This window comes from Triplophysa dalaica, chromosome 1, assembly GCF_015846415.1.
Source record: "Triplophysa dalaica isolate WHDGS20190420 chromosome 1, ASM1584641v1, whole genome shotgun sequence".
Lineage (NCBI taxonomy): Eukaryota > Metazoa > Chordata > Actinopteri > Cypriniformes > Nemacheilidae > Triplophysa > Triplophysa dalaica.
In genome coordinates, this window is record NC_079542.1 from 20,004,235 (window position 1) to 20,017,682 (window position 13,448).

A 13,448-nucleotide genomic window follows, 5' to 3' on the forward strand; every position below is an offset into this window, starting at 1 on the left:
ATCACTGCTGAAAAAAGGGTTTTAAGTTTATGTTTAGTAAAATGTTCTAAGGATTTCATTACAAAAATCACTATTAACCATATGCGGTTAAACCATTAAAACTAATATAAAATATGTTTAGTGTTTTTGGCGATAATAGTTTTATTGGTTCCCATCTGCCATTTAACATCCCAGCCAACACATTAGGCCTGGCCTACACATACGGTACCATTTTATTTTCAGTAAAACAGTCCTATTCATCATTAAATCCAATACAATTTTAGTGTCGTTTTTTCCAGCGGGAATATGTATCAAAAGTCTGTTACATGGCCACATATGGGCTGTAAAACGCTGTCTGTGAGGGCAGCTCATGAGATTTTGAGACAGAGCCCGCGCTACGTAGGTTTGGATTTCACCGAGGAGGGGTGTAACCGGACCAATGCGCTTCAGCTTTACTGCCGAGTCCATCAGCTGAACGACACCCGCTGATCCAGGTAAGACCAGCAGTCTTCCTCCATAAAACCTTCTTATTAAAACATGTCATTTTAATTTTACACTACTTCCATCAAACAAACGACCTGTTTATTATCAAGTGGATTTGATAATAGTGTTCCACTAAATCTGCATGTCTGGTATTATGTGCTGCTGTTGCCCTGACCGCATGACATCTTTGTTTTGATAAGTGACTATTATAAAACATTACAGCTCCGAAATAAGTCAATAACCAACCAGCAAAACTTACTACGACAGACACAATCAGACCGTAGTTGTCTATGAGTTTATGACGGAGGTTATTGTAGCGGTGTCTTTAGCCTGTTAGCAGTGGTGGCATTTACACTCACCCCATTCTTCAGTTTGACTTCTCGCCTGGAGATTCTCCAACCGCCCTGGAGGTGGGAGGGGGTTAGGGTAACTGCTATGACCCCCCCTCTATTCGTGGTAAACTATAAAGGGATTATTTGTGTGTTCTTACAACGTTTGTGGACGTGGAGATGATGTGTACTGTGCAGTGTGTTTGAGTCTGTTGTTATTTGGATGCGGCTAGTTTAGCGTGTTAGCTGCTAGTGTGTCACCGCGCATTAACTCCGATGGGCGTTAACATGAACACATCTGTTTGTGCCTTTACTCTTTAAAGGGCAAAATACGGATCAGTTGCTACCGCTAAACATAGTTAGGTTTAAATTTAAGCTAATCATTTGTGTTGGTTAGGTTAGCCTTTTATACATTTATTACGCATGCTTCCCACAAATTGTTCTTGTTTTGTTGCAGTTGCTTTTGTGAAATCATAACTCAAAATAAAATCATAATATTATGTAAAATAATAATAAATATGGAACTTTTTCAAACAGTTGGTGTTTTTTTAATATGTGTCGTTTTGTTTTTACTTTATTGCCCGGTTTCATAGACAAGGCTTAAGTATGAGCTCCAACTGAAAATAACCTTCAATAACGTATTTTATAATGTGTCAGTGCCATTGTTTTGTCTCAAGATTCACATGCTTTCTTTCTTAGACATTTTTATAAAAGATACTTTAAACTAATTTAAAGGAGAAGTTCACTTTCCATAGAAATTTGTATTCCTACTATGTTAATTCTAAATTTTACCTAATCCCTGTCTGTGGAACCACGCCTACCTGTGTTGTTTGGTTCAAACACCGTTTACACAGTTTTACTGTAGTACCAAAGAATCTAGTAACTGATATTACTGCAGAAACTATGATTTCCATAAGTTTTGTCAATGCAATTTTTTAAGGGCGATCTATAAAACCTTATTGGGCAGTTATTTTAACACGGTAGCTCACATGTGAAATGCATCATCATACGTTATATTTACGTCATTATTGTTTCTCTGAAAAGCAAACAAACAATGTTTTAGCTAACCTTCACAAATAAAACATTCTTTTAGACCATCAGAATTTGTTTAATGTGGTATCTTTTGTTTTTACTCACAGAATATTGGCGTTGTGGTATCAAGATGGATGCTGACAGTGAAGCCAAAGGTAAATAAACTATTACGTCTTGTAATAGTCTTTGTATATCAACCAGGGTTTTTCCTGACTCAAAATGAGGCGGAGGTGGTCCCATCATGACCTTGTACACACACACACACACACACACATAATCTCTAATATTCGTTAGTAACTGAAAAGTTCAATAGTTTAAATGAATCGGTTCAAATGAGTCATTTGTGTGCGACTCGTTCTGAATGCAATGTGCGTTCACACTGGCGAATTAGCTGTGTACATGGATTCAACAATCCAACTGCACAGCTGAAGACATTACAATGATGGACGCCATGTTAATTTAAGACATTTCAAGAAGAAAAAGAACTTGGATGCAAAACAAAAAGCCGTGAAACACAGCTAGCTCTTGTTCTGAAACTCTTTTTATTGCCTCAGTGTGCTGGTAACGAAACAGTTATAACTGCAGTTCCAAAATACAGTCTGTAAATGCTTGCACTATTTCTTGTGAAGACACCCAATATAATTTGGGCGAGAGTCTGAGGCGACATGACATATGACGGAGGTATCCACCACCAATCTCTTTATGCAGGGAAAACCTTGAGTCAACTAATTGTTTAGATTGAGCATAACGTCTTTGGTTACTGTCGTAACCTCTCTACATTGAGTGAAACACATTGGGGAAACGACTCTAATCACGACGTGAGAACAGCAAAGAGCGGAACCCAGCGCTCTCCCAACATAATCACAAGGCAAGTGTGAGGGAAAACGCCCTAAGCCAATCAGCGTAGCCGGAACCATGAGCATTAAGCTCATCGCATACCGCGCAAGTGGGGGCTATCAGAAGCGGTTCTATGTTCGTGCAAAATTTGTAATTTTGCTGACACCGTGGCCAATGTGTTCAATCACGCCGTGAGAACAGTGAAAAACAGCTTGACTTTAGCGGAGCTAGGACATAACATGCACCACATAACCCCTGGCAGTAGTACACAGCACAACTCCCCCTGACAGCGCACACATTATATAGGCTCTAAGACAATTGGATACCACATTCTGCTAAGGGCTCCAATCAAAACATTCAGAACTCTGGGGGATACCATCCAACCATAGTTTGCAGGAATGCTATGCCACTGCACTGAGCAGGGTAGCAATACAGATAGCAGGATAACAAGTATTAAAACGGCAAGTGCCGAGGCCGAGCTGCCATACATATGCGGGGGAGCTTAAAGCTTCAAGGACCCATATTGCTGGATACAGGGGGCTTAGCGCTGCGTATACAGGAGCACTGAAAACCTAACGTATATCACCATACAACAGTACAATACGTCGCCGTGCCGGGAGCTGGAGTCAAAGAAGACTAGGTAGTGTGGCTGCACATATACAACACAAAACAAGCACCACCCTCAAGTCACACAATGCTCAGTGCTGTCTCCTGGGGTCCGATATGTGGTTGGAGGTGTGTGCAAAAACGTGCGCACACCCATACAGTCACATGGGCAACGTTCCTTCCATGGAAGTTTCGCAAGCCACTTAGTGGAGGGCCTGCACCCTTTAAGGCAAAAGGCTTTACACAGGTATTACAGACAGATGCGTCACATCCGTATGATGTAAGTTATAGCGCACACGAAGAAACATTACAGTGTACTTTGGACATGGGAAGTGATGGTCAAGAAGGGAATCGATCCCAGATCTCCCATGTAGAAGAAAGAGCGGCTCTGACCACTGTCCTACTGGTGGCGCCTCACAGAGGCATGTAGCACCTGTGTGAAAATGCTTGTCGCCATTTTGAACGGCACACATGAGAAAGAATAATCACAACATGTCCTGACACTTCATGCCGCCATTACAATAGGGGCCCACTCACGTGTGGAAATTAAGTACGGGGTCTGCTCGTGTACAAGAAGCGGCTCATAGTGCAAGAAACGTCTGAACTACGTGGCATATATAAAAAAAGCAAAACCTGAGGGAGGGTCTGCTCCTTGTGTGAAAAATGACTGAATCACACAGCTAATCACCTGCTCAAAGGGAGGAATGGGCGTTTAACTAAGGACTTCCGCCCCACCCACCAAGGCGAAGATGGCTGATCCTGAAACGCGCCACAACCTCCTTGTGAATATCGAGAAGAAGGGCGTGCATTTCTTTAGGGCGCCATGGCGGCTGCACAAGCCAGGTGACCAGCTTCCCGCACAGCCTGGTGAGGACACAGAAGAGCTCCACTTCGCTCGCTCCCTATCAGACTCCGACAGGCCCAGTCTGAAGCTGCCAGCGACATGAGCTCATCCATGACGCGCCAAACATGACTCAATTGACGAAGAAGACCGTCGCTGATGGCACTCTATTTCCCGGGGAGGGGGCGGTATGTTGCCTAATAAAATCTCAGAGTGAGGCCTCCTCATGGGCCAGACCCGGGCAGAGTACACAGTGAGTATGCGTGTTCTGTGGGTCGATGGGTCCGGAACATAAGGAACACACAGGCATGCTGAAACGCACGAGTAAGAGTATCCTAGTTCTTCCTCGTCTCCTGGGTGTATCCTAAACAGCACACGAATATTAGTGAAGGAGAAAGAGTCTTAGGTTATCTGGCCCAGACGGTGTAATATATAGGAGTGGCGACCACGCCCCTAAGCGCCGTCTTGGACCACATTGGCCAGTTACATTTTCATTTCCACTGACGTTATTCAATAAGGTTTCAGTAAGGTTTAGAGAAGGGGAGCTCCCCAATGTGTTTCACACAATGTAGAGTGACCTCTCTCGAAATGGTACTTGTGTTAGCTTTTAAAATGTTGACACATTTATGTGCTGGAGGAGATATTGTTTTTATTTGTAGTTTTTAGGCTTGTAGAATATATTTTTAATGTGCTGCTCTCACAAAAGTCAGTATAACGTTTCAGTGTAAAAGTTTTATGAAATTCAGCACATCACTGCCAAAGATTTAATGGAAAAGTCTTTTAGATATTTGTGCAATCTACCATCTTACTGTGAACCATATTGAATCTGAAAGCACAAAATTGAAACAGTTAGTTGCAGAGCAAGATTTCTTGCCTCCTTTGAAATTAACGACAGTTTTTGAAAAACAAAGTTAACAGTACAAGCATGTATTTTCATGGATACAGTTGTCGATGGGTCTTTAGCTGTATTTTGTTTTCTTAATGACTGTTCCATTCAGTGGTTATAATTTATGCTTGCTGTATATGTTGATGGCATATTTTTTTAAGGTAAACTTAGTGACCAGGCGATGCAGAACCCACAGGCACTTGCAGCTCTTCAGGACAAAATAGACAGTGTCTCACATAGTCCTTCCATCATGGAGAGGTAAATAAAGAAATCAGTGTTTATAAACAAAATCCACAACTTCTCATAATTAAATTACTCTGATTCTGAGAGCGTTACGGGCAAATTGTAATTTTGGTGTTCTATGTTTTTGTGCTTGGTCACACTATTATGTATTCTTTTCCACCTATGGTAAAATATTTCCTGGCTGGATATGGCTCATATTTCCTGCGTAGAATTGTAAAGCTGCTCATTTCCTTGTCATTGTTAGTAATGTTGCTTTTTGAGAGAACATTGTGTAATATATCAAAAGAAAATATTTGCTGTAGGAGAAATTTGCTCTAGTCAGGGATGTCTGCCCTTGGATACCAAACATTACACTACATCTTTATTTCTTCCTGATCTGTCAAACAAACAAAAAACTTATTAATAACTGCAATTATAATCCAAAGTCTGGGTTTATAGCCATACTGTTACCATGATCCATAATATTGTGAGGAAAATACATTTCCCATCATCGACATCATTAGAAGACTTGAGGAAAGACCACCAGTCAATTTCAGAGTTATGGATGTGACAACATTTTCAGTCAAAACTAAAATATTAATTCTCAGAGAATGTTTTAATTAATATATTGAACCATCTGTTTGTATTTTACTAAACCCCTGATGATAGAGCCAGACACCAGAGAAATATCAGTCTAAGCACAAGTTGTCTATTTAAAAAGAGGGGAAAATGAATGCATTATGGAAGTGACAAAAAAGGATGCATGTTTTTGAGAGACAACATACTTTGTAGGATTTCTGTGAATTAAAATTTGCAAACCATAAGCAATAATACCCAACAAATGGAGAAGATGGCTCCTTATAGAACAGAACATTTTCATATGCCATTTGCATGGAAAATGCACTGTTGTGTATGTAACAGTTCACTCACATGATATATAAAAGTTTTGCTTTTAAAAACCAAACTACCAAGCAGTGCACTGCCTATAAAACAGCATTAGCAACTAGAGCACTAACCATATTAAAACCTCTTCGAAACCATATTGTAATGTTCTTTTAAAGCGCATGAGTTGGATTATCAGAGATGAAGCACACTTCACAACGTCATGTGAAAAATTATATTGTATCTCCCACACTAACTCTAAAGCCGTCTGTTGGCCTCAGAGAGCAGGGAAATACACCGGTCAAGCTGTGCATTAGTGAACACCCATCTGCTCACACAATGCCTTCCTTCTCCACCCCCCATTCTCCCTCTGTCCAGTTTACCCAAGTCTGTGAAAAGAAGAGTCAATGCCTTAAGGAATCTTCAGGTCGACAGCACACACATTGAAGCCAAGTTTTACAAGGAGGTTCATGAGCTGGAGCGAAAGTATGCTGCTCTTTATCATCCGCTATTTAACAAAGTAAGTAATATCTTACATTATACAATATTAATACATATTTGTGTTTCATGTTGGGTTCACTTTATATAATATTTACTAATACATGCATAATTCCCCTGCATTCTTAAACCCTATTTTTTATGTTCCTCGGCTAGCAAAGCACCAGATCTCATAGCCTACAAATATTTCAATATAAATAAGTTGAGCTGAATGGGAAGCATCTCTTTACGTTTGTATTCTGCATGTAGAAGAATCATGTGGTTTACTGTCAAAACCTTTTTTGTGTGTTGTAGAGAAGAGACATTGTCTCTGGAAAAGTGGAACCCACTGAGGAAGAGTGTGAATGGCAGAGTGACCATGAGGATGAAGAAGCATTAGCAGTAAGTTTTATCTGTACACCAAACATAGAAAAGATCTCTTGGAACAGAATGTTTATCCAAACTCCCTTTTCCAGGAAGATTTAAAGACGAAAGCTGCATTAGAAGAAATAAAAGAGGATGCTAATGTGGAAACGCCCTCTGGAGTTCCAGAGTTTTGGCTCACCATATTCCGTAGTGTGGATATGTTGAGTGATATGCTGCAGGTAACCCAGAAAAACATTCCATATTCAAGATACACTTTCTCTTTTGTTGAATTATGTATTTTGAGTAATGATTATTTAATATGTACTCATGCACCGTTACCATGGGCAGACAATACTATGTATCATTCATACTATGAATGTGAATACAATTTAATATATTTATATATTATGAATGCAGTTATTAAATATGTATTAATAATCAAAGTACATGACAATGTTAAAAAAAAATGTGAAAAGAAATATCTTATGTTCTCTGTCTCAACAGGAACATGATGAACCAATACTTAAACACCTACAAGATATTAAAGTAATATTTTCTGGACCTGATCCACCGATGGTAAGGGTTTGTGCTAAACATAAAGTGACTGTGTCTCACATTTAAAAAGAAACCTGTGAATATATTATGATTCTAAACAGACTTAATTTTCTGATGCATGATAATAAAAGAGTCATATGACACGGCCATGAATATTATCGCTAGTTTAAGATGTAATGCAATGTGTATACACGATTTAAGGTTGAAAAACGCTGTATTTTCCACATACCGTGCATGTTTGTATCTCCTCTTTACCCCGCCTCGCTGAAACGCGCAAATATTTATGAAGATCAGCGCTATGAAAAGCGAGGTGTGCTATGATTGGCCAGTTAACCAGTGCATAGTGATTGGTCAAATACGGCAAATATGTGACAGAAATGTAACGCCTCTTAACATATTTGGGACATCAGGTTCCAAAGCAATTGCCTTGACAGGTACGCCCACCTTACTTACGTATACATTTTGCCGGTCTTAGAGAAATCATACCACAAACTGACTTATATTTGTGGGGTTGTGGTTACACGAGGCGTTTCAGGCAGGTCTGGCTGAGCATTCGCTTTTAGATAGAATGCATCTTTTGTTCCGACAGTTAATACATGAATGGGCAACTTATCAAAACCAAAGACATAGAAAAACACGTATTCGCGCCATATGACCCCTTTAAGATCTGACTAGATGTAAACTGTCTTTTAACAGAGCTTCACATTAGAGTTTCACTTTGAACCCAATGAATACTTCACCAACACTGTCCTCACTAAAGTATACAAGATGAAGTCAGAGCCGGACACGGATGATCCGTTTTCATTTGAGGGACCAGAAATCATCGACTGTGAGGGGTGAGCGATCATTCATCTCCTCATCTCCTCGACAGCTTTCACCCTAGCTAGCAGGTTGTCATTCTTCATCTCCTGTTGGCAGGTGTGAAATTGATTGGCACAAAGGCAAAGACGTGACTGTGAGAACAATCAAGAAGAAGCAGAAACACAAAGGCAGGGGGACAGCGAGGGTCATTACCAAACAAGTGCCCAATGACTCCTTTTTCAACTTTTTCAACCCTATTAAAGGTAAGAGATTGGTGAGACTAAATAGTAATGGGTGTTCTTTAGGGTGGACAATTCACGAACTGTGCTTTTTTTTCCCTTTTAGTGTCACCAGAGAAAGAATTGGTAAGATTTTTTTTTGTTGTTCTTTTAACTTTATCACAACCACTCAGCAGTTTAAGCTGTTTATTTAGTTTATAATAGTATTCTAAACGATTGTGAACGATGATGCTAACTGAATTCTCGTGCCTGTGTTGGACAACAGGATGAGGACGCAGAGTATACCCTAGCCACAGATTTTGAAATTGGTCATTTCTTCAGGGAAAGAATCGTGCCGAGAGCAGTTCTGTATTTTACAGGAGAAGCTATGGACGATGATGACAGTGTATGTATTTGCACCAGCTGCCATGCTGTTTCATGATATATTAGTTTGACTGAATATTTCAGTGAACATGAATTTGTATGTTTGCATCTGTTTTTAATGTCTGACAGTTTGAGGAAGAAGAACTGGAGGAGGGTGAAGAGGAGGTAAATTGAGCCAGAATGGATTACGAAAGGAACATTCATTGTCTGTAAAATCACACTTGAATATTGGTCGTGTTTTATGTGGTCTTGTTGCATATGATAACTGTGTTTTGTGTGATTTAGGACAAAGACGATGAGGATGATGAAGAGGTGGGGGATTCGAATGCTAAGGTCAGTTTGGAATTAGGTTCTGCATTATGGCTGGAATACACTACACGACTTCTGCTCAGATTTTGCCCCAATTTTCACTCTGGACCAGGCCACAGTTGTTGTAGAAAGTCTGTGTCAGTCTGCTGGTTTTGGGCAGTCTGTGTTGACAAATTTGACAGAAAATCAATTATGTGTATGTGTGTACGATACACACAGATGTCCATCCAGTCTAAAACATAATTCATGTTTTTGGCTGATTTTAGAACACATACAGTGTCAAAGACAACTCTGTCTTCTGTATGCCTGTATGGGTTTACTGACTTAATTTGGACCAGATCTTGCAATAAAACACAGGGAACAAGAACAAGGCCACAATAAACCGAAAACAAATCTTAAAGGAGCCATTCTTTTGCTGTTTTATGAAGTTTTTATTTAGTTTTTTGGGTGTTTAACATTGTTTCTAGTTAAAAAAGACGCTTTATATTTCACATATTTCCAGTCAATTGTTCACTTCTGTCCCTCTTTTAACAAAACTAGTGGATTTCTTTCAGTCTATATAAATTCCCTCCTTCAGAAACACTATGATGGTAAAGCTGACCAAGGGTCTCATTTATAAACGTTGCGTATGTACAACATTGGGCTAGAAACGTGCCCAAGCTGTAAGCAATCTTTGAACCATCCATACGCACATTTTGGAGACACAAATGGTGAGTTAGTGAACTAAAATTTGTCATGAAACGTGGTGGGGAGAACCCAAATGCAGGCAGCGTGGATAACAGGGTAATAACAAGGAAGATTTTATTAAACAATAAAACACAAAAAAGACCCACGATGGGGTAAAACAGGCAAACACACAGGCAAAAACTGGAACGGAGATATACTATACTAAACTAACAGACACTAAATATAAACTTGATAAGACCACGGTAAACTAACAATAAACTGGACTTACTTGACAAGGAGTGAATCTAATACACAGCAATACAATGTGAGGTGGCAATCAAACACACACAGGCAATGAACGAACACAGGACTATTTATGGGGAACAAACACAGGGTAATTAATAGGGACCAGGTGACGGGTGTTAAACACTAAGGTAAGGCTAATTAGATAAAAGGGCGGGAAACATCGACGAGACACGAGAAAGCACATGCCAAGCCAATATATAAACAAAGCCATGTCTTTCTCACACAAAACCCTAAGGCTATGCCATGACTCCGCTGGAAGACCAAGAATAAACATGACATGATAGCGTAATAATCACACAAATTAGATTGCAAAAAAGTAAGTGTGATAAAAACGATTATAAGCATTAATGCCTCACACACGTTTAATTTGACCTTATATCCGTTAAAGATCCACATTATCACAAAGATCGGCATAGTAATTTGCGCTTGTATTTAGTGATAATTGTTATATGCACCTTCTTGTAAAATCCAAAACAAAATATTCAATACAAATGATGAATCAACACTGTCTCACCATCACACTATGTAGCTGAATTCTTGTTACCAGCTGTAGGATCGTGATGAAAGTGAAAGTAATTAAGTGCATATAGCTCAGTCAAATGTTTACAATCTCAGATAACCAAACACTACTCCAGCGGCTTTTCCTCTTCTCCAAAGGAAGGCCTCACCCCTTTTTTGATGTATTCCTTTTGGTGGAGGTTTATCAAAATCTCGGAATAGTGACATCAGTTATCCGGGAAGTTATAGGGCTGTAGTCCGGTTCCAGCCATTCTCTGTAGTCCTTGAAAAGCGAATTCTGTTAAAGACAATATCTCGCTTGGCACTGAACTTTGAGCTTTATCATCTTGCAGATATTGTTTATGCTCTAACAGCAACATTACACACAAACTAAAGTTTGAAAATTGGCATCACGGGAAATGGCAGCTTTAAATGCTTTATATTGGAGACTTAAATATTGCGACCGGCCCTTGACCATTTTAATAACTTTAATAAACGATGGCTTTATGAGCAGAACAATAATTTAGGACATTCACTCCTGTATTTAAATTCGGTTGTCACCTCTGAAACTTTACAGGGTATAGTGTATATGGCCGATGGGGTGTTTGATTCTGTGAGAGTTTGTGTTCTTAACCATTTTTAAATCTGGTAGTGTGTAGTGTTTTAAAATTTATTCAAAGAAATAACTTTCTGTTTCCAATATAGAAGCTATTTTTGTTCTCATGTGACTTTTATCTATTTATATTAAACTAAACTTAACAAGTGTATTTTAGCCATTAGCCGGATTTTTTTTGTGTTTTCACTACAAGCATAACTTTGTTCAACATGTCTCGGTCTCTGTAATTACTCATTTTCTGTCTGTTGTTTCTTTGGATGAATGTTAGTTACAGGCATAAGTCATCCGCACCTCATACATTTCTAGGTAAGAAAGAAATGTCATGAGTCCATTCCCGACCGGCACTGTTGTTTTCACTCCTCCAGTGTCATCCATGTTCTCATTCCTCTGCTTATGTCTGCTGTTCCATGCCCACAGCAACCCTTTAACATTATCCAAAGCCATTCTTTTAATATCATTAAAGCCTTGTCAAAATTCTCAGTACAAGAAAGGAGAAGATGAGTTTGTTTGACATTTGATACGTTTTTAAGGATTTTAACTTTTCATCCAAGTGCAAAAATGTAGCTTGTATCCATTTGCATATTTTGTCTCTTATACTTTTACCCTGATTAAAGCGATAGTCCACCCAAAAATGACAATTCTGTTATCATTTACTGACACTCTTGTCTCTTCTAACCAATACGACGTTCTGTCTTCCGCAGAACAGAAAAGAAGATATTTTAAAGAGTGTTGGTAACCGAACAACAGCGGTACCCATTCACTTCTATGGTATTAACACAAAACCAAAACAAGTCAATGAGTGCTGGTTAACAACATCATTCAAAATATCTTCTTTTGTTTTCTGCGGAAAAGAAAGTCATGCAGGTTTGAAAGGACAGGCGAGAAAATCATGACAGAATTGGCATTTTTGGGTGAACTATCACTCTATCACACAACGATATTATTGATCTTTTAAAATCCTAGAGAAATATTTCAGTGTACTGTAGAAGTGCTTTCAATAGCTTTTTAAATGACTCATGTATACTCCATTGGTTACCTTCTTTTTACTTCTGTCCTGCTTATGCCTTTTTTTGTACATTTTTTTCAGAGTGGGGATCCTAAGCCTGAGTGCAAACAACAGTAGTTTGGACTGCTTACTCCTGCCACTGTTAATCCCTGTCAGCTCACCTAAAATCAGCTCAAGTGCTGTGCACAGTTCCTGCAGAGCACACCATTCTCACTGAACAACCACGACGATGCAGTACATTAGAATGAAACCAAGTTTTTTTTCTTTAAATACTGCTTCAAAACTCAACCTGTTGTATTACAACTCTCCTATAAATAAATTGGGCAATTCCAGGCTACGGTCAGCCTTAGAATGTACATATATACATTGAAATAGAACAAAACTTATTTTCCTGTACTTGGGAGTGCAGGCATACTAACTTTTTTGGATATGCCATTACGCCATTTCTGCAGAGAATGCACAGCCAAGAAAGTTACTTATTAATGTTACATATCTGTTTTACTTGCAAACAGTGTGTCTTTAATAATATTTGTGAACAGGTCAGTTTTAACCCTGAGATTGTATTCTAACCTTTGTCAAGGTTGTGTTTTACTAATGGTTTCTCTTCTTACAGACATGACCATTCTTAACACAGCATATCTATTTATGTACATTTTGAACAGGACGGCATGTTTATGCACAAATTTATTTATGGAAGTGTGTGGACATTAGCTAGCTAGCCAACATACCAGTGAATGGATGATAATCAGGAGGTATCAGGTAACCCTTGCTTTGACTAATTGTGATGAATCATATCAGGCCTTTTTATAATGTGGATGTCAATTTTACTGTATTGGTTTGGGGTCTCTGTCCTATTCTGATTTAGGAAAAACCTGATTAAAACGCTGCCCTCTATATTTTAAATTTCTAATTACCTATATGATTTATCAAAGTAGTCGAATGTTTATGTATGTATACAGCTGGGAAAAAAGTATTTGACACATGAGCATTTTTATCAGTAAGGGGATTTCTAAGTGGTCTATTGACACAAAATTTCCACCAGACGTAGCCATCAAGCCAAATATTGAATTCATACAAAGAAATCAGAACATTTAAGTATACAAGTTCAGTCATAATAAATAAAGTGAAATAACACCGGGAATAAGTATT

General features: G+C 38.8%; 1 protein-coding gene across 2 annotated transcripts; it reads left to right on the forward strand.

The window, feature by feature from the left end:
• Nucleotides 1-375: 375 nt before the first annotated feature.
• nap1l4b (nucleosome assembly protein 1-like 4b) lies at nucleotides 376-12,631 on the forward strand. 2 transcript variants are annotated; one of them, XM_056758353.1, is made up of 15 exons: nucleotides 376-473; nucleotides 1,931-1,978; nucleotides 5,155-5,251; nucleotides 6,476-6,617; nucleotides 6,890-6,976; nucleotides 7,051-7,179; nucleotides 7,445-7,516; nucleotides 8,192-8,331; nucleotides 8,414-8,559; nucleotides 8,642-8,661; nucleotides 8,801-8,920; nucleotides 9,028-9,063; nucleotides 9,184-9,231; nucleotides 11,562-11,599; nucleotides 12,381-12,631. In XM_056758353.1, the coding sequence occupies exons 2-14, from the start codon at nucleotides 1,954-1,956 to the stop codon at nucleotides 11,571-11,573; spliced, it is 1,074 nt and encodes a 357-aa protein (XP_056614331.1). In that variant the 5' UTR covers nucleotides 376-473; nucleotides 1,931-1,953; the 3' UTR covers nucleotides 11,574-11,599; nucleotides 12,381-12,631. The 2 variants fall into 2 exon arrangements, with proteins under 2 accessions (XP_056614331.1, XP_056614322.1); XM_056758344.1 differs by lacking the exon at nucleotides 11,562-11,599.
• Nucleotides 12,632-13,448: the final 817 nt, after the last annotated feature.